This window comes from Panthera onca, chromosome B4, assembly GCF_046562875.1.
Source record: "Panthera onca isolate mPanOnc1 chromosome B4, mPanOnc1 haplotype 2, whole genome shotgun sequence".
NCBI classification, from domain to species: Eukaryota; Metazoa; Chordata; class Mammalia; order Carnivora; family Felidae; genus Panthera; species Panthera onca.
The window spans coordinates 34,520,058-34,543,606 of record NC_138345.1 but is presented as its reverse complement, the minus strand read 5'-3'; the positions used below and the strand labels follow the sequence as shown (position 1 = coordinate 34,543,606).

At 41.9% G+C, this 23,549-nt stretch overlaps 1 protein-coding gene across 4 annotated transcripts in view; it reads left to right on the top strand.

Annotated features, from left to right (window-relative positions):
- The first annotated feature begins 15,803 nt into the window (after positions 1-15,803).
- The window catches only part of CECR2 (CECR2 histone acetyl-lysine reader), a 180,681-nt gene continuing 172,935 nt past the window's right edge, over positions 15,804-23,549 (top strand). For all 4 annotated transcript variants that reach the window (XM_060658929.2, XM_060658930.2, XM_060658928.2 and 1 more), the window contains exon 1: positions 15,804-16,287. In XM_060658929.2, coding sequence (XP_060514912.1) covers positions 16,162-16,287 — 126 coding nt within the window. In that variant the 5' untranslated portion in view covers positions 15,804-16,161. The remainder of the gene's footprint in view (positions 16,288-23,549) is intronic.

The following is a 23,549-nucleotide window of genomic DNA, read 5'->3' as shown; positions in this document are numbered from 1 at the left end:
ATATTCCCACAGCAAATAATGGGCACTCAGAAAAAATCTTTGTAGTACTGAAATTCAAAATTTTAAAGTCTTTCGACAGATCTGTTGTGCACATGGTGAGCACATAATAGATATTTCGAAAATACCAGTTGATTGACTAGCTGAGTGAAAGATGAACATATACTCTCATTCCTTCATTCATTCAGTTACGAAGATATTATGTATCAAGCACCATCTAGCTGCTAGTACACAGATTATGACATGCATGAGGGGTATGCAGTGTGTCAGGCAAGATGAATATGTAATACATCATGACCATAAAATAAAATAAGAACCTACTAGAGGTGTGCACAGGGAGGGGATAAGTATTGCAGGGGTGTGGGGAGGGAAACACAAAGACTTATCTTTTGAGTTAAGTTTTGGAGGAATAAAATCCAAGTATAGAAAAAGAAGAGGAATTCCTAGAATCAGGGTCAGCAGACACACAGAGGCAGGCAAGTGTGCATTGTCAAGGGACAGTGAAGAAGAGAAGAACTCTTAGAGAAGGTGAGTTTAGACAGGTGGATGGCATCAGCTTGTAAAGAACCTTTCGAGCAGGACTAAAGAGCTTGGACTTTATCCTGAAGGCAATGGGAGTCAGGAAACTTTTTTTTGAAGTTTTATTTATTTAAAAATTTTTTTAATCTTTATTTATTTTTGAGAGAGAGATAGCATGTGAGCAGGGGAGGAGCAGAGAGAGAGGGAGACACAGAATCTGAAGCAGGCTCCATGCTCTGAGCTGTCAGCACAGAGATTGACTTGGGGCTCAAACTCACGAACTGTGAGATCATGACATGAGCTGAAGTCACACACTTAACCGAGTGAGCCACCCAGGTGTCCCTTATTATTTAAATTTTTAAAAATAAAAAAAATTATTTAAAATGTATTTAAAAATGTATTTAAAAATTTATTTATTTAAAAAATAAAAATAAACATTTTTTCCTTTTTTGAGAGAGAGAGAACATGAGCAGGGGAGGAGCAGAGAAAGAAGGAGACACAGAATCCTAAGCCACCCAGATGCCCCAAAAGATTTTATTTTTAAGTAATCTCTACACCCAACATGGGGCTCCAACTCACAATCCCAAGATCAATCTCACACTCTGCTGAGTGAGCCAGCCAGGTGCCCTTACAGTTATTTTTAAGAAGCACTTACTGTATATCAGGAATACTTCACTCAGCCCTCACCATAAAACTTGAGGGATAGAGAAATTAAGAAATTAGTCCAAGAAGAGAAAAATCATGAATAGTGGATCTGGGACCATGTATTATTACTTAAAAAAAAAAAAAAAAAAACAGCTTTATTAAGAAAATTTACATATCATCATATATTAATTTTAAATGGAACAAAATACATTTATTTATTTAAAAATCACAGAACACTCCAGTTCCCAGGGGGAAAAAATCACTGTTGACATTTTGATATTCATCCCCCTTCTGTGAATGTGACCTTCTGTCACTGAGATCTCCTCTTCCCAGGCCTCAGAGAAAGAAACAGGATCAGATCCATGCCGTGAAGACAGCGAGAAGGATGGACTCAGAAACACAGAGGGGGCTAGCACAGGAGTAGGGGGAAGGAGGAACAGAAGATGTGACCATAATTTAAGGACAAGAAAAGAGAAGTCAGGGAGGTGATCTCTGAAGCCTCTCTTTTCTCAACAATAGATGAGGGTGTCTGCTGACAATGAGACAGAGAGCCAGACGAGGCTTCGATTAGGGTCATGAGGCGAGGTGGGAATAGGTTAGAACAGCTGTTATATGACTAGGAAAGGTTTGCTAACTTGGGACTCAGGAAAGGATCCTAAGCATCCTCAGGACCCAGATGAGACAGAAAATCATAACTGTTTTTGGCAAAGCCAATTAGCACATGTGACATAATTTTTTTTCCTCCAGCAACAATACAACATAATCTCATTAGCTTCTTCCTCTAGGTCCTATTTTAAAATGCTTTTCTAAAAGTACAGCATAGGGAATATAGTCAATGATCTTGTAATAACTTTGCATGGTTGCAGATGGTAGCCCTAGTTACTGTGGTGAGCATTTTGTAATGTATAAAATGTTAAATCACTTTGTTGTACACTTGAAACTAATACAATATTGTATGTGAACTATACTTCAATTAAGAATTTTAAAAATTGCTTTTCTGAAACTTCTTTACCTTCTCTACATGATACTAACATGTGGCACCTTTATTTTGACAGCAGGAAAAGGGTTTAATGAGGGTTGAGGAGGTTGTCTTCTAGTAGGTAATTGTGAAATTGTGTAATCAGTTTCCAAATATCAATTATCAAAAAATAGTTGGAGAAGCCCTTGACCTCAGCATTTATTCCAAAATTTGGAGGTTTCAGTTGTCCATTAGCTCAATATGAACCAACAAGGTGATGAGCTGCAGAAAAGCTAATGCCATGTTGGTTGTTATCATACCAATACGCTTACCAGATCAGGGAAAGCAACACTATTATACATGCATTGGTGAAATCACTTCTGTATTTGTTTATTTGTTTAGTTATGTGCAATTCCAAGAAGAACCTTGGCAAAGAGTTTTTACAGGACTTTAAGAAGTCTTAAATCTACATTATGTAAGGAAGGAGTAAGGAAAGTCCTCTGCCCTTCGCCCTTTGTACGTCCCCTCGGGGGAGCCACACCAAAGTCTTGTACACATGTTGATGGTTCCCTCAGCTGTATCTCTACCAAGACCTCTCTGCTGGCCTTATGTATCCAGCTGCCTGCTGGCTGTCCACCCTTGAATGCCCACAGTGCCTCAAGGTCACTATGTATAAACCTGCTTGCATCCATATCTCTCAGAAATGACATTCATAATTTCAGGTAGTGATGTCATCATTTGCTCAGCCACTGAAGTCATCTAGGACACCTATTTCTTAAGCCACACACATCAGTCAGCAAAGCCTACAGATTCTAACTCTGCAGTACTATCCCTGCTTTCCTTGTTCTCCATTTCTTCTGCTACTGCCTTCAGTTAGGATCTCACAGCGTTTTGGCCTGAATCACTGAATTCTGCATTTGTGACTTCAGTCTGTTTTCTACCTATTCTTTTTGACTTCAATCTCTCTTTCCTCCCTTTGCTGCTTCAAGCCATAACTTGCCAATTTTCTAAAAATAAAAACCCACTTATGTTATTCTCTTACTTACGATCTTTTAGTAGCTTCTCCAAATATTTTAGCATAAAGCTTTCACTCTGAATGTAGCACTAAAGGCCCAGGTTATGTTTCTACCCTCTTAGCACAACCAACCAAAATGCTCCACTCCAGCCACTCTGAGCCACTGTGGCTCTTTGCTTCCCCTCCTCTATCCAGCTGTCACTCTACCCTTCAAGCTCCACCCAAGTAGCTCCTTGTCCAGGAAGAATTCTCTGGAGTCCCACTTCAGTTTGGATATCCTTCTCGTGTGCTCCATACCACATTGTGCCTACACTTAAAACCGTAATACTTGATTTATTTGTTTGCCTTCCTCTCTAGACTTTAACTGCCAAAGTGCACAGACCCTGGTTTATTGAACTTCATAAATCTAAACCTGAAGCCAAATACCACGCATGGCAAGGAAAAGGCCCTCAGTAAGTGATTTTTGTTTTTGTTTTTGTTTGGTTTTACTTTACTACACCGGAGCACTGCTCTAGGTGCTAGGAATACAATAATGAACAACCCAGGTCTGAGCCCTACTCTAAATAACTGAACAAATAAATACTAACTAAATGAACTAAATGACTTGGAGAAAGGAGAAATCTAAGAGTGACAATGACTAGCTTTCTCTTAGGTACAAGAGAGACTAATGTATTTTTATCTTGCTCTTAAATTAAAAATCCTTGACGGGGCGCCTGGGTGGCTCAGCCGGTTGAGCGGCCGACTTCAGCTCAGGTCATGATCTCATGGTCTGTGAGTTTGAGCCCCGCGTTGGGCTCTGTGCTGACAGCTCAGAGTCTGGAGCCTGTTTCAGGTTCTGTGTCTCCCTCCCTCTCCCCGTTCATGCTCTGTCTCTCTCTGTCTCAAAAATAAAAAAAAAACAAAAACAATTAAAAAAAAAAAAACGTTAAAAAAAAATCCTTGAGTAAAATCTACAGAGAGGTAGATTTCATTTCTTTGAGTAATTAGAAATGATAAAAACTGGACCGGTCTGGCTGATGATGTAGTGACTCCCCATCCCCGTAAGTGGAAAGTGATCAGGTAAAGGCTGACAGCACTCCTCAGTGGGTGGGTGGTAAGCTAACCCAGAGCACCTTTAAGGCATGTCTGGAGCATGAAACCATGATGCACTTCTAACTTGTGTTCCTTCCACTGCCCCACCTCACCTTTGCATGGTGGCAGTCATAATCTCACCCACACTTTAAGTTCAATGATTTAATGTATTCCATTTTTACTTTCCACTTTATTTTTCTCATAGCCTATCCTTATTATGCATACGCATATCTAGAAGCTCATTTGTACTCTTTACACCCATACCCAGCTTATCTGCTTCTGTTCTTGGCTCCTCAGTAATGGCGGGGAGGAGTCTTTATTTCAGATGATAATGTGGGAAGACCTGAAAGAACATGGCTGGATTATTTCATATCCCATTTGGGTGGACAGGGTTGCTAGCAGCTGGGAATTATTCTTTTATATCAAATAGAGTCAACTGGATTGGAAAGCCAATGGGGAAGAAAGTTATCTTGTATCCTATAGTATTATGTTTGTAGCTCCCATAGTTACCTATAGGGAGCACAAAAAAGAGCAGCTGCTCGCTCAGTACTTCAGTGACTAACCTGCAGACTGAGGCTTACTTAACACCAATGGCCAGGTACCAGGGGCAGCATCAAGTGAACAGTTGTTGCAAGGTTTCTTTCTATTTGTTAGAATCAAAGAACTCTTATGCATGAAGGAAATAGAATGAGAGACATGGAGATTCTGTGTCCAAGTCCTCGCTCTTCCCCATGAAAAGAGCAAGAGATGCTCAATCTTAGTGCAGGCCTTTTTCACTTGCCTCATCACTGGGCTTCAATCCACACTTAGGGGAAATAATAATGTTTTTCACTTATATGATCTTTCACTCTTCCACCACTGCTGGCCATCATTAACCATCCCACCAGTACTCCCCTATTAGCTGTGGATGGTTCTTTCACCTCCATTGTTGGCCTCAGTGAGAATTGCCAACAAGAAATATCATTCTTTGTCATGTGTTATGGGTTTTGAGGTACAGACAGACACTTGTACCCCTGAAAATGGATTGATGACATCAATTTATTTTTCACAGTTCACCATCCAGCCTTTAGTTAAAAGCTTGGTTGGGGGCACCTGGGTGGCTCAGGTGGTTAAGTGTCCAATTTTGGCTCAGTTCATGATCTCAAGGTTTGTGAGTTCGAGCCCCACAGCAGGCTCTGCAATGTCAGTACCTGGAGGAATGAAATTAGAAAACAATGTTAATTTCACAGTTTTATTCATGAAAAGTAGAAACTTTGGGGGGGAGGTTGATAAAAGAATGAGGTAAGCTTAAACAAGGGAATAGTGTGATCTTATATTGTAATAAAATGAATAGTATTTACTGTAGTTATTGAAAGTTACTCTAGACTATTAAAAATGTTTGCTCTTTATTCTAAGTTCAAAGATGAAGATAATAAGCAAAGAAAGTTAATTTCAATGTTATGCTTTTATTTATCTATTTTGAAAGTATATTTATTTAAGTAATTTCTATACCCAACATGGGACTTGAACTCACAACTCCAAGATCAAGAGTCACATACTCTTCTGACTGAGGCAGCCAGGCACCCCTTCGTGTTCTGCTTTTAAAAATATACTCTTATTGGGACATCTGGCTGGCTCAGTTGGTACAGCATGCAACTCTTGATCTTGAGGTTATAAGTTCAAGCCTCATGATGGATGTAGAGATTACTTAAAAATAAAAATTTAAAAATATACACATATACTCATTTCAAGAAATCAAGAGCTTACATTTTTTTTTTAATTTTTAAAGATGTTTTTTATTTGTTTTTGAGAGAGAGAGAGAGCAAGCAGGGGAGGGGCAGAGAGAGAGGGAAATACAGAATGTGAAGCAGGCTCCAGGCTCTGAGTTGACAGCACAGAGCCTGATGTAGGCTTGAACCCATGGACTGTCAGATCATGACCCAAGCCTAAGTCAGACGCTTAAGTGACTGAGCCACCTAGGAAACCCAAAAACATACATGGTTTTTACAGTGATGGCACCTGAAACACATTTCATCCTTTTACTTTCTATTTTCTTATTAAAGGTGATAGGTACTTGGGGTGCCTGGCATTCTTAGTCGGTAGAGCATGTGACTCTTGACCTCAGGGTTGTAAGTTCAAGCCCCACATTGAGCCCCACATTGGGTGTAGAGATTACCTAAAAAAATAAAATCTTAAAAAAAAATGGTGATAGGTACTCAAAAAATGCTGTATGAATTAAATTAATCGGTTAAGCCATACTCTACCAGAGGGAGATTTCATTACTGTTATGGAACACCTCTCAGTTTATTTAATTTTCTGAGCTCAACTTTGCAGACTTAACTGATATTTAACAATCAAATCAATGAAACAGTAAAATAGATACTTGGTGCTTAATTAGAGACCCCAGAGAGGACATAGCTCCCACCTTCAAAAAGATTATGTTTGTTCAAATGTAAAATATATTATTTATTTATTTGTATTAAAATTTTTTTAAATGCTTATTTATTTTTTTGAGAGAGAGACACGTAGAGACAGTATGTGAGTGGGGGAGGGGCAGAGAGAGGGAGACAGAATCTGAAGCAGGCTCCAAGCTGTCAGCAAAGAGCCTGACACAGGGCTTAAACTCACAAACAGTGAGATCTTGACCTGAGCCAGAGTCGGATGCTTCAACCAACTGAGCTGCCCAGGCACTCCTAAAATATATATTTTATGGTCCTTCCCACCTTCATCTTAAATATATGGGCGTGGAATATAAATCAACAGAGAAAATATCTCACTTGAGACCTGTCTGGATAAAGTGAAAAGCTCATGTTTTTATGGAAATATATCACTTTTGAATTGAGTAGGTTTAAAAAAAAAATTTTTTTTAAGTTTATGTATTTTGAGAGAGAGAAAGGGAGAAAGAGAATCCCAAGCAGACTTCATGCTGTCAGTGCAGAGCCTGACGTGGGGCTTGACCTCATAAACTGTGAGATCATTACCTAAGCCAAAATGAAGAGTCAGATTCTTAACAAACAGAGCCACCCAGACACCCCTAAAATTCTTCATATGTATATGGCAGTTTATTGTTTAAGTAATTATCTCCTTTGCTCCACATATCAATCATGGAGGTAAATGGAGTGAGAGTGTGTGCTATTATTATTTATGATTTGAGAAAATGCAATGTAATACTCAAGCTCACATAGATGCCGGGAACTAAAGTTATAATGAGAAGGCTAGGTCTTTTTGAATCCTAAAAAACATTACTCTTGCCTTTGCACTATGCTTGTTTCTCTACTAAATGTTACTTTAAGTTAAAAAATTTATTCTAATTTAATCAGTTTTGAATTCAGTAGAATTTTATTCAAGATGTTAAGCTCTGAATGAAGATAGCTAATAGGGTTTCTCACCAATTCAAGATCCATCATCCTTGTGAAGCCTCCCCAAACACTCAGTCTCACACTAAATATTTTCTTCCCTGAACTCCTCTCTAAAAGAAGCCAAATGAACTAGATTATTTCTTACAACCTTTATGACTTTAACATTATATAGCATACTCACATTCTATACAACATGGATAATCTTATCAATTGCATTACAAACTCCTTAAGGCTAGAGACTGAATTTTCTACCTAAATGTATATTTCTATATAGGATGAATCAAATTGGAGAGACAACTCTGGCCCAGCTAAGGAGTTTGAGGCCAGATTGTACACAACCCTGGGCACTTTGTCAACCAAAATAATGTGACCTTTAAACTGAGTAGGGACGGTTTGAGGCCAAAGGAACAACACAAGGAGCTAAAATAATTAAAAAGAAAGTTAAAGAAATTAAGGATTGTAGTCCCTTTGAAAAGAGATTAAGGGAAGAACTCATTAAGATTCGTCAGCTTCTGAATGGCACTGAGAATTGAGATGCTACAAAGCTATTTGACCTAGTGTCAAGAACAAGGGGAGATGCCACAATAAGATAGGCCAGGGATGGACACTCCAGGAATTCAGAGAGGAATTTTGGAACAGAACAGCATAAACGTGGACTAAGCCACCAGGGCAAGAGAGCTGATTCTTAGATATAGTTTCTAGAATAGAACTGAAGAAGAGTTCTTTGGCAGGCAATAAAATCTGATGAAGTTCTGAGCCCTGAATCAAAGAGGGGGGCCCATGGTAGAAAGGACCCTCAGCCCCCTTTCTATTCTCACCCACTGAGTACTGACATTTGTAATATCTCCTTTATGGCTATATGTGGTATTAAAACAGTATTTGTTAGACCTCAGCTCTGGTCCAAGCTGGTTTAAGCCGGAACAGACAGAAGCAATGCACAGGAGAGCCACAGCCTCCATGCTCAGGGCTGAGCCTCCAAGAGTGCCAGCAGGCTTTCTCAACCAGGGTCAGGAGGGTTTCAAACCTGACACCTCAGTTTCATGACAATAACAAATTACCAGTCTTAAGGTCAAAAATAAAGAGAGCTGCTCCCGTAGCCCTGGTCCCAGGCAGCCTTGCAGCTGTTATTAAAGTGCTGTAGAAGGACACGGAGGCTTGCAAGCATCACAGTTCACAGTAATGAGAGTCCCCATCCTAAGAAGCTCTGAGGAAAGGTGTGGACAGGTGGAAAGGAGAACCATATTACTTTGAGTGTGTTTGTACTTCAATCTGGGCTTTAGGGAGGGCAATTAACTACAGAAATGCCGAAAGAAATTGCTGGAAATGTGGGGGGCGCCGGGGGGAGACATTTACACAGGGCACAATATGGTTAGTCAAAGAATTTTTTTTTCCTTTAAAAAAAGTTTATTTATTTTTTGAGAGAATTCCTTTTTCTTTTCTTTTTTTTTTTAAAGTTTTTATTGAAATTCCAATTCATTAACATACAGCGTAATATTATTTTCAGGCATACACTATAGTGATTCAACACTTCCATATAATACCCGGTGCTTATCACAAGTGCTGGTTAGCTAAAGAATTCCTGGGGCGCCTGGGTGGCTCCATGGTTTAAGCATCCGATTCTTGGTTTCGGCTCAGGTCATGATCTCACAGTTCATGGGTTCAAGCCCTGTGTCTGACTCAAGCCTGCTTGGGATGCTCTCTCTCTCTCCTTCCCACTCCCTCTGCCCCCTCCCCTGCTCTCTCACTCTCTCTCAAAATAAGTAATAAAATAAACTTTAAAAAGTTTAACAAAGTCATTATAAATTGTTTACATAAAAGAAAATTAAGTTTATATGAAAGGCTTGAAAGTAATCTTAAAATTAGGTGGTTAACTAGATTTCATAGTAATAGAAAGCGTGTTGACACTTTAAAAGTTATAATCTGTGTTTTATCACAGACCTTTATGATTAAAAAAAAATAGTGAGATAGAGTAACTAATGTTTTCTAAGAACTTATTAGCAATGCACAATACACTTATTTCACAAACATTCATTTATGATCAATTATCTGTAGACTGCTTTAAGGGAGCAGGTGGAAGACAGAAATAAAGGAGCTCTATGGGCTGTTCCCTGTGGAAGAGCTGAGATTTACTTAGTGAAATTAAGTATTCATGAAAGAGGTAAAATGGGAGATGCAGCAGTAGGCCAGGGTGGTTAGGGATGCCTCCCTGGGGTCTATAAGGAGGAGAGGCAGAGTTTGGATAGGACAAGAACGAATGATTTAGAGGCGCACAGTGAGTACTGATCATTTTGGTTACTGTAGATCTGTAAGACCCAATACAACAGTCACTAAGCCATGTGTGGCAGGTTGAGCACTGAAATGTGGCTAGTCCTGACTGAGATGTGCATTTAAGTATAAAATACACACCAGATTTCAAAGAGTTGGTATAAAAAAATGAACATAAAATATTTCATTGATAGTTTTTGTATTGATTATGTGTTGAAATTATAATATTTTGGATATACTGGGTTTAAGAAAATATATTATTAAGATTACATTCTCCTTCTTGGGGCACACGGATGATTCGGTTGGTTAAGCATCTGACTCTTGATTTCATCCACGATCTCATGGTTCGTGAGTTCAAGCCCCACCGTGGGCTCTGTGCTGACAGTGTGGAGCCTACTTGGCATTCTATCTCTCCCTCTCTCTCTTTGTCCCTCCCCCGCTCATGCTCTCTCTGTCTCTCAAAATAAATAAATACACTTAAAAAAATAAATTCACCTTCTTCAAATTAATGCACTGTTTTAAGATAAATAGGACTATACTGGGCAAGACAGAGTAGGTCAGAGGCAACATGGAAAGAAAGCTAGTGAGGAAGCTTGCAAAATAGATGAAAAGGACTTGGATTAGGGTGGAAACTGAGGTTATCAAAAGGAAAAGGGATGCAAGAGACATCATGAAGGAAGAACTAATAAGACAGTGATTATTAACTAAGAGAAAAGGGAGAAGAAAGTGGCAGAAAAAAAGTGAACCCAGGAGTCTAGGAATACAGTTGTTCCATTAAAGGAATTAGGAAGTCAGTAAGGGTGTGTGAGGTGGATAGAAAAATTTAAGCTACTTGTTGTTGTTGTTATTCTCCTTCCTTTCAAAGTATTGAGTTTAAGGTAATGGGAGGCATGCAATTGGCATGTGAGGAAATGACACTGGAACTCAGGAGAAAAGTGAGACTGAAGATGTGTACTGAGAAAAACATGATGTTTAATGCTGAAAGAATAAGTTTCATGATGAGAAAGCAGAAAGGCAGAGGAAGGAATGAGGGAAAATAAATGAATCCACAATAGGCATTTAAAGAAGTTCTGAATTTCTTTTTTTTAACTTATTTATTTATATTATTATTATTTTAATTTAAGGAAGTTCTTAATTTCTTGTTTTTTATGCCATCACCTACATCATCATTATGTAATCAAATTAATCATTTAATTGCTGCATGTTAGGGAGAGTCCCCCCCCCCAAAAGTCTAATAACCTGGTTGAGGAGAGGACAACCCCCATTATAGTAAAATATTTAAGAGCACTTCAAAATAAATAGTAAAAGATGACCCAAAGGAGTGTTTGATAAGTGAATTATACAAACTATAATTTCTTGTATAAGAGTACATGGAGAGACACCCAAGCTGGAGTTTTTCAGGAAAGCTTTAGGGAGGAGGTGAGTTTTCAGTGGGTCATGATCTGAGAGGTTGAGTTGTCTTTCCAAGCAATTGAAAAGGCATGATCAAAAAGGAGGAGGCAAGGATATCCAGGTGGGTGAGTGAACCAGTTTGGCAGGAGAAGTCATTGGATGGATGGGGATGGGGTGGGGATAGCAGATAAGTCTGAGAAGGCAGGTTGAAGCCAGATTGTGGCAGGTCTTGAATAAGAATCTATCAGAATTGGGACTTTCTCTCATGGTCAAGGGAGACTCATTGAATTTTGAGTAAGTGAATGGTATGATTGAATTTAAATTTTAAGAAAATTAAGTTGGCTTTATTTTTTTTAATTTTCATTTATATTTCCTTTTTTATTTATTTACTTACTTTTTTTTTAAATGTCTAATTTTGAGACAGAGAGCAAGTGGGGGAGGGGCAGAGAGAGGGAGACACAGACTCTGAAGCAGTCTCCGGGCTCTAATTGGGGGGGCTTGAACTCACGAACTGGTAGATCATGGTCTAAGGTGAATTAAGACACTTAACCTGGACATTTAACTGACTGAGCCACCCAGGCACCCCTATAGTTCCTTTATTTTTGAGGTCTTGCTCAAACGTGTTCAGCAAGTGTTGGCTCTCCTCCTCACAGTCAGGTTTATCTTCCAATAATAGGTTATTTTGGGCATAAGGCACAGACATTTGTTTTATAAGGTTCTGGTCACCGCCCGTCCCCCCAGCTTGGTTCTATTTTAAAGGCAAAGCCAACAGAACTCAGGGACCATTTAGCTCAAGACCTTTTTCTCACAGAGGAAATACAAAGAGATTAAGAGCCTTTTCTAAGAGAGAACCCATGTTTTCTGACCTCTAATCTAATTTACTTTCTACAACTTTTAATTTTTAAAATTTGTCTGGCTTGCAGCACTCTTTGGGAATAGGTCCATTATAGAATGTAGCTCTCTAATGAGAAAGGAAGGTTGTATGTGAGGGTGTGTCAAGAATTTGTGAGGTACTTGGACATCAGTTATACACAGGCAACTAAAGTGACAAAATAATGGTTATACTGCATTCTCACTCCAGTTGGATTCTGGGACTGAAACAAGGAGTATCCAGGTCAAGTTGGTTACCCCCCCAAAAAAAAGAAAGGGCAATTCAAGTAGAAGAGAGAAGCAGTATAACCCATTAGAGAGAAAACTGGATGACTAACTAGAAATTGGGGTTCTAGTTCTGGTTAGCAGTGGTTATGGGAGAAGCCACACTTTTATTTGTCACATCCCTTCCAGATTCAAATAAATGTTTTTAGCCGATCATTTGGAACTTACAACATATTTCCCAAAGAAGTGGTTATGAAACAGTGGTTAGTTTCCCAGATTATCCTCCAGGAATCTATAAAGATTCCATCAAAACTGAAATTAGTGCATATTTGCAATGAGAAATATAAATGTTTTTTTTTTTTTTTGCAACATTAATGAATTAGCAAAACAGATTAGCCAAACTAATTATTGTGGGATTTTTAAAATGGAAAACATTTAATTAGAAGAGGATATGGAACTGAAGGCTGTGGCAAATGTAAAAGACTATTACTTCTTGGCACTTTCAAGGTAATCTGAGGTTAATGGCACCAGCTCACAAACAGAAAAGATGCAAGAAAGAGAAAGGGAAAGAAAGTATGAGCTGTGTGTGTTTTTAAGGAAGATGGTACAAACAGTGTTTAGAGGGTGAATGAATGGGCCAGGCTGGAAAAAGCCAGGAATGAGACGCCACTCTGAAACTAAGGGAGAACTGATGGAGGGTCAGTGACCAACATATAGATATAGAGATCTTAATCTAGACTGTAGGAGATTAGGTCAAAAGTGGGTCCAGAAAGTAAATCTGAGGTAGTGAAGTCCCAGGGGAAAGGTGAGACAAATGTTCAAAGCAGGGTCAAAGACTCGGCCTATCAATTCCAACAGAGGCAGAGGCAGAGGCCTTGGCCTCCAAATGTGAAGCTCTAGTTGGAGTCCAAACTCAAGGAACTCAGAGGCCACACTTTCCATCAGATCAGAGACATAGAAGACTGCTTAGCCCCAGGGCCAGAATTGGTTCCAGACTGTTGGTGAAATTTGGGGTGGGCAAAGAGCACAGTGAGGGGAGGAACGAAGCAAAAAGTACAGAGACTGAACCAGAGTTAGAGGACAGAAAGAAACAGGTCAGGATGGAAGGAAGGAAGGAAGGAAGGAAGGAAGGAAGGAAGGAAGAAAGGGGAGGGCGTAAAGTTGGTGTGCAGGTCCCTATGAACACTGAGAGGGGATCCTCAGAAGAAAAAAAGGCAGCACAGGGAAATAAACGCTAGTAAGAAAAAGGTGCTGAGAGATAGAAAGACGACTCTCTAACCACCACCAGGGGGCACCTCCAGTTCCACGACAGTTTTGTTGATTCACAGGACTGGGCAGTGGTGTGGGGGGGAGGGAAGAGGACAATAGACTAACTTCTACTTGAAGGGGGGGTTGTAACCAGTACTCAAACATACTAGAGTAACCACATCATCTCACCTTTCTGCTTCCTGGTATTGTTAACGTTCTAGGCACTATTATTACTTGGCCGGCTAGTAGTGAGACAAGGTAAAAGGTTAAATAATGATAAAAGATACAGGCAAAAATGAGAAGACAGATGGAGAACCAGGAAAAAGAAGTTGGGGAAAGAAGAGTCAGGATATAATGGATTGGAAATGAACATGAAGAAAAGTGGTAACCGTTTAAAAAAAGACAGAAGAAAAAGTGTGGAAAGTCAAACAGATCTGAGGAAATGAAGAAAGACTGCAGAAGAAAGTCCTGAAAACCTCTAATTCAGGTTATGTGATTAATTCCACAGTGGCTTGTCACCCTTTTCACATTTCATCTATTAATAGGCTATCTACAGAGGAGCTGTGCTTTATAAACACACTAAAATGTAGCCTTTGCTTTTGGGGAGCACTTAGATATATGCTCATTTTTGTCAAAGATGAAAGCATATAGTAGAATTTGGGTGGGAATTTTAAATCATTAGGTAGTCCCAGGTAATAAAAGAACAAACCTATGTAACTTTTGGGCTGTTTCTATGCCAAGAGAGGGAGTGGGGGAGCCAGTGTTAGAAGTATTTTGACTCATAAAAGATACAATGAAATATATTCTAAGAATTTGGGGTTTTTTTCTTAATGCTTCCTGATAAAAACACAGCAGGTTATTAAACTGACCAGGAAAAGTGAGGGAGAAGTGGAGGAGAGACTCCAGATAGCCCATACCAAATTCTATTACATCAAGTGTTCATCATTTTTCTCCAGGTTTTACACTGCTCAAGATGGAGGAGAATCTTTGATTTAACCACCGTACACTGTATGACTGTGCCTGTCATTCAAGATATACTTGACTACTTTTGGGGAAGCATCAGGGGTAGTGTTTTCTAACTGAGAGGTGGATACAGAACCCAGCTAAGGCCCTCTCAGACCAAGGAGAATGCCGTACTAAAATACGTAAATTGCAATGACCAATACAAATATATAGGCATTCACTGTAGTTTTTCCACACTTCCGGTCTGTTTGTGAGGTGTTTTGTTGTTTTTTTTTTTTTTTCTTCCTTCGGGCTTAGCAGAATTCTAATGTACTATGGAATTTAGTATCTCTGAAGCACATGCCTCAACACCCTCCTCCCTAAGTACATTCCCTTAGCCTTGTTGTGCAGATCTCCAACCCACCAGAGTACACTCAGACTATCTCCCATTTCCCAACCCCGCCCCCCACCCCCACCCCCACCCCCCCGGCCCCCCAGCTTTCTAACTACATTGTGCTCACTCTTCCAGGCAGCTATTCCGCAGCCAGGGCAATTGCTGAGCTCCAAGATTGTCTTCTCTAGGGCGGTCACACGTGTCCATTCCCTGGGGTGGGCGGCCGGGGGTGGGGGGGGTTGTGGCTCTCCGCTCACGGTCGCTGATTGGTGCCTCCCCCTACCCCACCCTTCCCGCCGCACTCCTGCCTCCATCATACTTGGTTCCAGCTTAACCAGCCCCACCACCTTCTTTTCTTGGAGAAAAGAGCCACTTCAGAGCTCCTTGAAACACCGTTCTTGGATGGAATAAAAGTGAGAACAGGTGGAAATCACTTTATTTCTCTAGGCCTCATATTTCTGGAGTGCACAACCCACTGGTTCTCTGGTGCTATTACCAGCACCAATAATAACTGAACTCTCACACGTGCGTATTTCTGGATCTAGCCCCTACCGAAAGCACCACCCAGCGGGCCCTTTAAAAGGACGCGACCACTAAGGCCATGTGGGGGGGTGGGAAAGACCCTTATTGTCCTCATTGATCAAAGTCATTAAACTTCTCAGTCCCAAACACCTGGAAAACGGAGTGAGTATCATGGCAGTTCATGAGGTGCACCATGCTCCCTTCAAGTCACACTCCTCTTTTTTCTTGGGGTGCTCAGTTCCCTCTCCCCTCCCCCTCTCTTCCAGTGCAGCTGTCCGGACTGGGGGTGGGGAGTGGGGGCGGGGGTTGTTGTTGTGGTGAGGGCAGCCCCGCCCCCTCCTCGTGGGCGGCCCCTCCCCCAGGCCCTCTGTTCGGCCCCCTCCCCCCGCCCCCCCAGCCCCATCTGTTTTCCCCAGCGGTGAGATGATTATATTGTATGGTACTGGGGGCGGCCGCAGCCGCAGCCGCAGGATGGGGCGAGCGCGCGGACCCCGTCGGCAGCCGGAGCAGCAGCCACCTCAGTAACTCGGGCCCTCGAGCCGCCGCCCCCCGCCCGGGTCGCCCGCCCTCAGCTCATGCACTCGCCGAGCGGCGGCAGCAGCGGGAGTAGCAGCCGCCGCCGCCGCCACCCCCGCCCGAGGAGCTAAGGCGCTGCGCCGCGGCGGGAGTCCGAGGCGGGCGGGCGAGCGGTGCGCGGGCAGCGTGGGGCCGCCGAGGCGCGCTTGGGGTTCGGGGCCGCAGCCACCGCCGCGCCTGGGAGATGTGCCCGGAGGAGGGCGGCGCGGCCGGGCTGGGCGAGCTCCGCTCCTGGTGGGAAGTCCCGGCCATCGCGCACTTCTGCTCGCTCTTTCGCACCGCGTTCCGCCTGCCTGACTTTGAGATCGAGGTGAGTGGCCGCGAGGAGCGGGCGAGGTGGCGCACCCCGCGTCCCTTTCTCCCCTGCCCCCTCGGGAGTCCCGAAACACCGTGCGGGAGGGAGCGGGGCACGCGGAGACTTTGGCCGGTAGTCCGCAACCGGAGGAAGGGCTCGGAGGTGGGGGCACGAGGCGCGCCAGGGCCGGAGCGCGGCCGGGGGCCGCGCCAGGCTCCCCAGGGGACGCCAAGTGCCGGCGTCCGGGCTCGGGACGTTCGCTCGTGGCCGCCGTGCCCACCCGCGCCTTCCGGGACTTGGCGAAGCGGGCGGCGAGGGGGCGGGGGCGGAGTGCGCTTTTGTGGGAGCGGGACCCGGTCGGCTCTCCCGGGACTTCTCGGGCTGGAGGCTGAGTGTGTGGGGAGAGTGCGTGCGCGCGCTCCCTGCCCGGTGCCATTGAAGCGGCGAGCCAGCTGCTCCGGGCGGGGACGGGGTTGCGGGCTGGATTAACTCCGACCGGGCGGGGAGGCGGCCTGCGGTCGGTTGGGGGAGGGGTCTGTCGTGCCGGGGAGAGGCTCGCCCTCACTTCGGCGGGCGCGTGGAGGGGCAGTCGCACTTTGCAGACTGCCGGAGGCCCGCGACTCTCGGGGGCGCTTTGGGTTAACTTCGGGCAGGCGGAGATGGGGGCCCGGGCTCGGGGGCGCGCTCTCCTCCGGGGAGCCGCCCGGCGCTCAGCCCTTGCTCAGAGCTCCGAGGCTGCGGAGAGAAAGTTTAGGACTCCGTTATTCTTTAACAGCGCCTTTCCTTTCGGAGCATACAGCCCTCTTTATTCGCGGACCTCGGGAGCTCTTTGAGTTGATTTCGCCACCATTATCCCTCCAGGCGGGCGTGGAGTAAAGGGATGGCTTTTCTGGCCAGGCCGAAGGTGCTTTCAAACCCGAGGCTTTGTGATAACCGGACTAAAATCAGGGGGTCCTAGTAGCAGGGATGGTGGCGGGAGTGTGAGGAATGGAATGTATTCGATGGCCCCGACGAGCAGCTAGCCCTAGCAGCATCCATCCTTTCTTTTATTTTTATTTTTGGAAGGGGGTGTGAATATTTGATTGGTTAGCAGGTTGAATTGCCTGTCCTCCTATGGCAGTATATATGTATTCACTTAATCACCTTTAGCCTTGGACAAAGCTAAATGGAAACTGTTGGTCAGTTTTTCTTTTCAGCTCTGCCAATGAGTTCGCCAATGGAGTAATCAAAATAAGAATTAACTCTTTAGGAAGAGCAAATCGTTGTTGTTGCCTCCCCACCCCCACCTATCCTACTTTCTGCCATTTTCAGATTGGTTTTAATTCGTTTATTCTTGAGGATTTTTGCCTTACCTTTATTTTTAGATTCAGTGTATTTGCGGAAATATCATTTGCTTCTCATATGAATGAAGTGTTGGGACTTGCTCTTGTTGCAGAGTTAATGAAATTGGAAAATAAAAAGATCAAAAGGGGTACGGTGGGAGAATGAAGCGGAATGTAGGCTGATAAACTAGGACCGCTCACTGGCTTTTGGCGATTCTTAGTTCCCGAAGCTAATTAAAACAATGTGATTAAATCGTAGGCTTCTGTTTTTAGGAAGATGTAATAACTTGGGCATTTTAGATAGCATCATAGCGTTTGTTTTCAAAGTTTGAACGTTATTGTAGCAAGCATGACTTTCACTAAAAATTTTAGTAGGATAAGTGTTTGAAGAAGAGAAACAAGGCCACAAAAATGAAGGATTTGGGAATGCTTAAAGTCAAGAGATGTTTAACAGTTATTCTGATAATCATGTTTTCTTTTAGTTGGCATAAAATCGTGAGTAGTTTAATTACATCCTGCTGCTCAAAATGGTGGCTGTTGTGGAAGGTGTTGCTTGTGACCGACTGTGCCATCTTGGGTGCAGGCAAACTTGCCCCATAGACCATTTTCTTCCTTGCAAGATAATAAAATTGAGGTGATGTTGAATTACAAGTTTAAAGCTTAAGGGCCCAGTCTAAAACTACTGTGGGAAAATTCATCTTTCAGAATCCATATAGTCCCATTTTGTTGATGGAAAAATAGAGGTAACTAATTTTGCCTTAAATTGTTGTGGATATCTAGAGTAATCTACAAATAACTTGTTTTATATTCTAAGAAATAAACTTACGGATTCTAAGTATTAGCTGGTATAGTTCGTAAAGGAAATGTAAGCTGACCAAAGAGGTCAAATTTGTGTGTTTAATAGAAATGAAAAATCATTGTTATAGGGGAATAATTTGGGCTCTTTTAAATGACTGTCTTTTCTTTTGATTGGAGAGGTTCTTGGAAGTGACACTATTGTTTTTGAAGTGCATGCTGTGTGAAATACATGCAACACGAATGAATGTTTGAAATCTATATACACGTTTTTTAGAACTATCCATATTTGTTTTTATTAGATGTTCAGTAGATGGATAACAAATGATAGGGACTTTTAACCTCTGCAGTTGTGTAATTCTCACATGTAAGGTATGTTTTGATACAGTTAATGCAAATGGTGATTTAAAGTTTTCAGCAGTTACCAGAAATAAAATTAGCCTTTTTTTTTTGGCTTCTAACAAATTTGACTCAGTGATGGTGCAGAACTCACTGAAAACATCAATTTTAGTTCAAGTGTAAAGCAAATTTATTATTTTTCTTAGATGATTTTTTAATTTAACAGTTGACTGTCCTGACAGTTTAAGAAACAACCCCTTGGTTAGAGTGTATGATGTAATGGAAGGCCCTTAAAACAAGCAAACAAAAAACCAATTCTGATGCTGAGTTGTACCTGTTAGGCCAACTGAAAAGGCCCTACCATCTTTAATTTACTGTAGCTTTAAAAGGTAAAAATGATGAACAATACCAAGTGGTAGAAATTGTATATCAGCTTTTTTAGGAAATCAGTTTTCAGCTATGGGGAAAGATCTTGTTTTACCCTTGACCACCAAGCTGAACTAGATTTATAGAAACTTTAGGTAGTAGAATTAGAATCCTCAAGGACTTGGCTTCTATTTACCTAGAGTGAAGTAATCTCTTAGATAGGTGAAGGGCTGGGAGGATTCATGATGCAATTCTGCAACCTCCCACTCATAGAACTGGTCCCCAAAACATGGATAGTTTTATTTTTGCTTATAAAAAAGTCCTTTTACTCTGTTAATCAACCTTGAATGTACAGGGATTCTGTAATCATCAGATGGAAAATCTGTGAATGTATGGATAATGTTTCAAGTTCAAAATTTCTGGTGTTAAAAATAATGCAGATATTATATAAAACTTGAAAATTATAGCACACTGTAGGTAAGAGAATTAAAATCATCCATAATTCCTCCACTCAGAGATAAAAGCTGTTAACTGTTAACTTTGTATCCCTCCACTCAGGGATAAATGCTATTAATTGTTAACATATTTAGAAATTCCCAAATATGCTCACAATGTATTTGTGCCTTAGATTAGGTATTTTTATTTTTCAGATGAAGAGATTGAGGTATAGCTGGGCAACAATAGGTTAATGACACTGAATTCTGTAGTTGGTGTTACGGAAGCACACCTACTACTAGGTGCTTAACTTAGAACTGGGAGATTGCCAAAGAAGCTCCTAACTCCCCTCCTTTGCATCAGAAGATTATCTGTTAATAGTTCAGAACCACTTCATTTAAATCAAGTATTTTACAATTGTTTAGCATTCCAGTGGGTTAGGTTGGTTAAGTTTTGTCTTGATTTGAGAAATGAAGAATTGTGACTTGACCATTTAATGATAATTTAATGCTAATTTTTTTCTTCCCTACCAGGTGTTCTTTATGGTGACTATAGGGGTCTTGATCAAAGTAAGGGAAGGGAATATAGAATCATTTTCAACAGTTTGGTCTGGAGTTAATCGTGATGGGTGTGGGGTTGGGGGCAAAAATCCCATCACAAACATTTTGGGAGTATTTTCTTCTAGAGAAGAGAGCATGGTGCCTCTAGGTGGCTCTTTGAAAATGGGCATGTAGAATTATCTGAATGGTTTGTATATTAGCAACATGGTAAAAATAATCTTTGTCCCATCTACTTTTTCCCTGAGCTGCTTGCTGTTGAGTACAGAATCCTTTGCCTTCTTTGGTTGTATGATAGATAAAGTCCCTCACCTAATGGGCATGATGACCTGGGCTCACTATCTTTAATTCAGATTCCTGAGTTCCAGTCTTCGTGTTTCCTTAATCAAGGGCACCATGGCATGAATTATTTTTATTTTTTAAAATTTCTTATATTTTTAAGTTATCTCTACACCCAACGAGGGGCTTGAACTTGGGACTGTCAAAAAACGAGAGTCGCGTGCTCTACTGAGCCAGGCAGGCTCCCCAAGGCATAAATTATTATTTATTAAGCATAGAAAATAAATAATTAGAATTGCTGAGAGTAACTTATTAGTATAAACCAGTCATATCAGCAGTTCCTTAAGCCTGGGCCCATCATTGGGCTACAGGAGATTTTGTGTTGGTATACATATGTGTACTTTGCTGGAGGAGAAGGCCTGTCACTTTCATCAAATTCTGAAAGAGGTCCCCAACCATACAAAGGTTGAAAAGCCCTGAACTAGATGAAAGAATAAGTAAACCTTGAATAGGGGAGCCGGAAACCTAGTTTTAGGACATAAGATGCCTTGCACTAGGAGTTAGAAACTTGAATTCTTACTCTAATTGTGCCACTTACTACCTTTTTGACCTTGGGCAGGTCAGAATAGCTTAATGATAAATGACACTTATATGCTACTTGGTACATTTTCTAAATGTTTTTTCACTTATTTATTTTAGTAAGCTCTACACCCAACCTATAGTTTGGACTCACAACCCTGAAATCAGAAGTCACATGCTTTACCAACTGAGTCAGCCAGCTGCCTTCAAATGTTCTCTCATTTAAAAAAATTTTTTTAATGTTTATTTATTTTTGAGACAGAGAGAAACAGAGCATGAACGGGGGAGGGTCAGAGAGAGAGAGGGAGACTCAGAATCGGAAGCAGGCTCCAGGCTCTGAGCTGTCAGCACAGAGCCCCATGCGGGGCTCGAACTCACGGACCGTGAGATCATGACCTGAGCGGAAGTCAGACGCTTAACCAACTGAGCCACCCAGGTGCCCCAAATGTTCTCTCATTTAATCCTTGGCTTGCTTGCTTGCTTTTTTTATTAAAAAAAAAAACAACAACTTTTTTTTTAATGTTTTCATTTATTTTTGAGAGAGAGACTGAGCATGAGCAAGGGAGGGGCAGAGAGAGAGGGAGACACAGAATCCAAAGCAGGCTCCAGACTCTGAGCTGTCAGCACAGAGCCCGATGCGGGGCTCGGACTTGTGAACCGCGAGATCGTGACCTGAGCCGAAGTCAGATGCTTAACCGACTGAGCCACCCAGGCGCCCCGGCTTGCTTGCTTTCTTTATAAAATGTTTATAAATATATTTTATAAATTTTTTAAAGTTTTGCTTATTCTGAAAGAGAGTGTGCTCATGAGCAGAGGAGGGGCAGAGAGAGAAGGAGAGAGAATCTCAAGCAGGTTGTATGCCGACATCAGGGAGCCCAGTGTGGGACTCGAACTTGTGAACTGTGAGATCATGACCTGAGCCAAAATCCAGAGTGGGAGGTTTAATGGACTAAGCCACCCAGGTGCCTCATTCCTTGGCTATCTTTAACCATCACTATGAGATAGGAGTTAGCCTTATTTTATTTTTAAAGTTTATTTATTTTGAGAGAGAGAGAGGGCATGCATATGAGCTGGAAAGGGGCAGAGAGGGAGAGAGAGAATCGCAAGCAGGCTCCTGTCTGTAAGCACAGAGCCTGATGTAGGGCTCCATCTCAGGAGCCATCAGATCATGACCTGAGGGGAGAGATCAAGAGTCAGACACTTAACCAACTGAGCCACCCAAGTGTCCCGTTATCCACCTTTTATAGATGAGAGGCTGAGTTGCTTGCAGACTGACTCTCACCTGGATTAGGTTCTTTCATAACAAATTCTGTGCTGTTGCTACATCATTCTTTATATTTCATTATGTAAAATGAAGGGCTATACCTGTAAGTGATGGCTGGGCTTCCATAGTACAAATCTTGAGTTCTTTGATTGTTAATAATGTGGGGTACAGAAGATACTTTTAAAACTTCTCAAGTAAGTACAGAGTCAAGTTCGTGATTTCATTTCTTTCAGCAGGTATTTATTGAGCATCTATGTGCTAGGCACAGTGTATTAGATAATGGAGGTACAGATCTGAACATAACACAAAAATACCTATCCTCTTTTCATTAGAAGGAGACAGACAGTAAATGAATTGGTATAGTATGTCAGAGGTTAGTTAAGAAACAAAGCAGTATGGAGGTATAGGGAGGCCCAATTGAGGGAGTGGGTTGTAATTTAAAATAGGTTGGTTAGTATGGCCTCACTCAAGAAGATGACATATGAGCAGAACTGAAGGAGATAAGTGATTTAAAATGCTTTAAAAATTAGTATTTTGTGACACTGTTCTATTTAACGTAAGATACCAGATGATAAATATTTTCTGAAGATTCAAAATCTGTTCCTCCTCTGAGGAATAAAGCCCAAAAACAGATGTGAATTACAGAGTGGCAAATCTTTATGCAGTTTGAAATCCTGAAAGAGGAGAATGTTCTGTCAGAGCAGGTCTGTCTCCAAAAGTGAAGGACGCCTGGCTGGCTCATTCAGTAGAGCATGCGACTCTTGGTGTTGGGGTTGTGAGTTCCAGTCCCACATTGAATGTGGAGATTACTTAAAATTTATCTCTTTCCAGAAGTGAAAGAGATTCCCTTTCTGCTTATTTTGAGGGGGGTGGGGGGCGTCTTTTTTTGCCAACCATGTGAAGCTTCAAAGGGGTAGTTGGGAGCTTCTGCAGTTGCAGAAAGGGCAATACCCTCTCATCTCTGAAGGACAGCCTGTGTTACCATCTGGCTGGCTTTATGACGGAAGTTCAGTACGGTGTTGCTTAATTTTCTGGAACATAGTTAGGATAGCCGAAAATACACTTTGGCACCATTTGGTACAGCGGACAGTCTGCCCTTTGATCAGGAGAGGCTGGGCTGGAGTCTTGCTGTGTGTTAGGAGTCAGAAAGAAGAGCACTGGCACAGTGCTGAGGAACTGCAAGTGCAGAGGCTGATTTTGGTACAAATTCAAGTGTGGACAGAGCCGAGGGGGACAGAACCACACAGCTTCCAAACTATGTGGTTTTGTAGCTAGTCGATGTGATCGAACATAGTCTCGGAAGGGATCAAGCAGAAAGTCAGAAACCTGGATCGTGGGCCT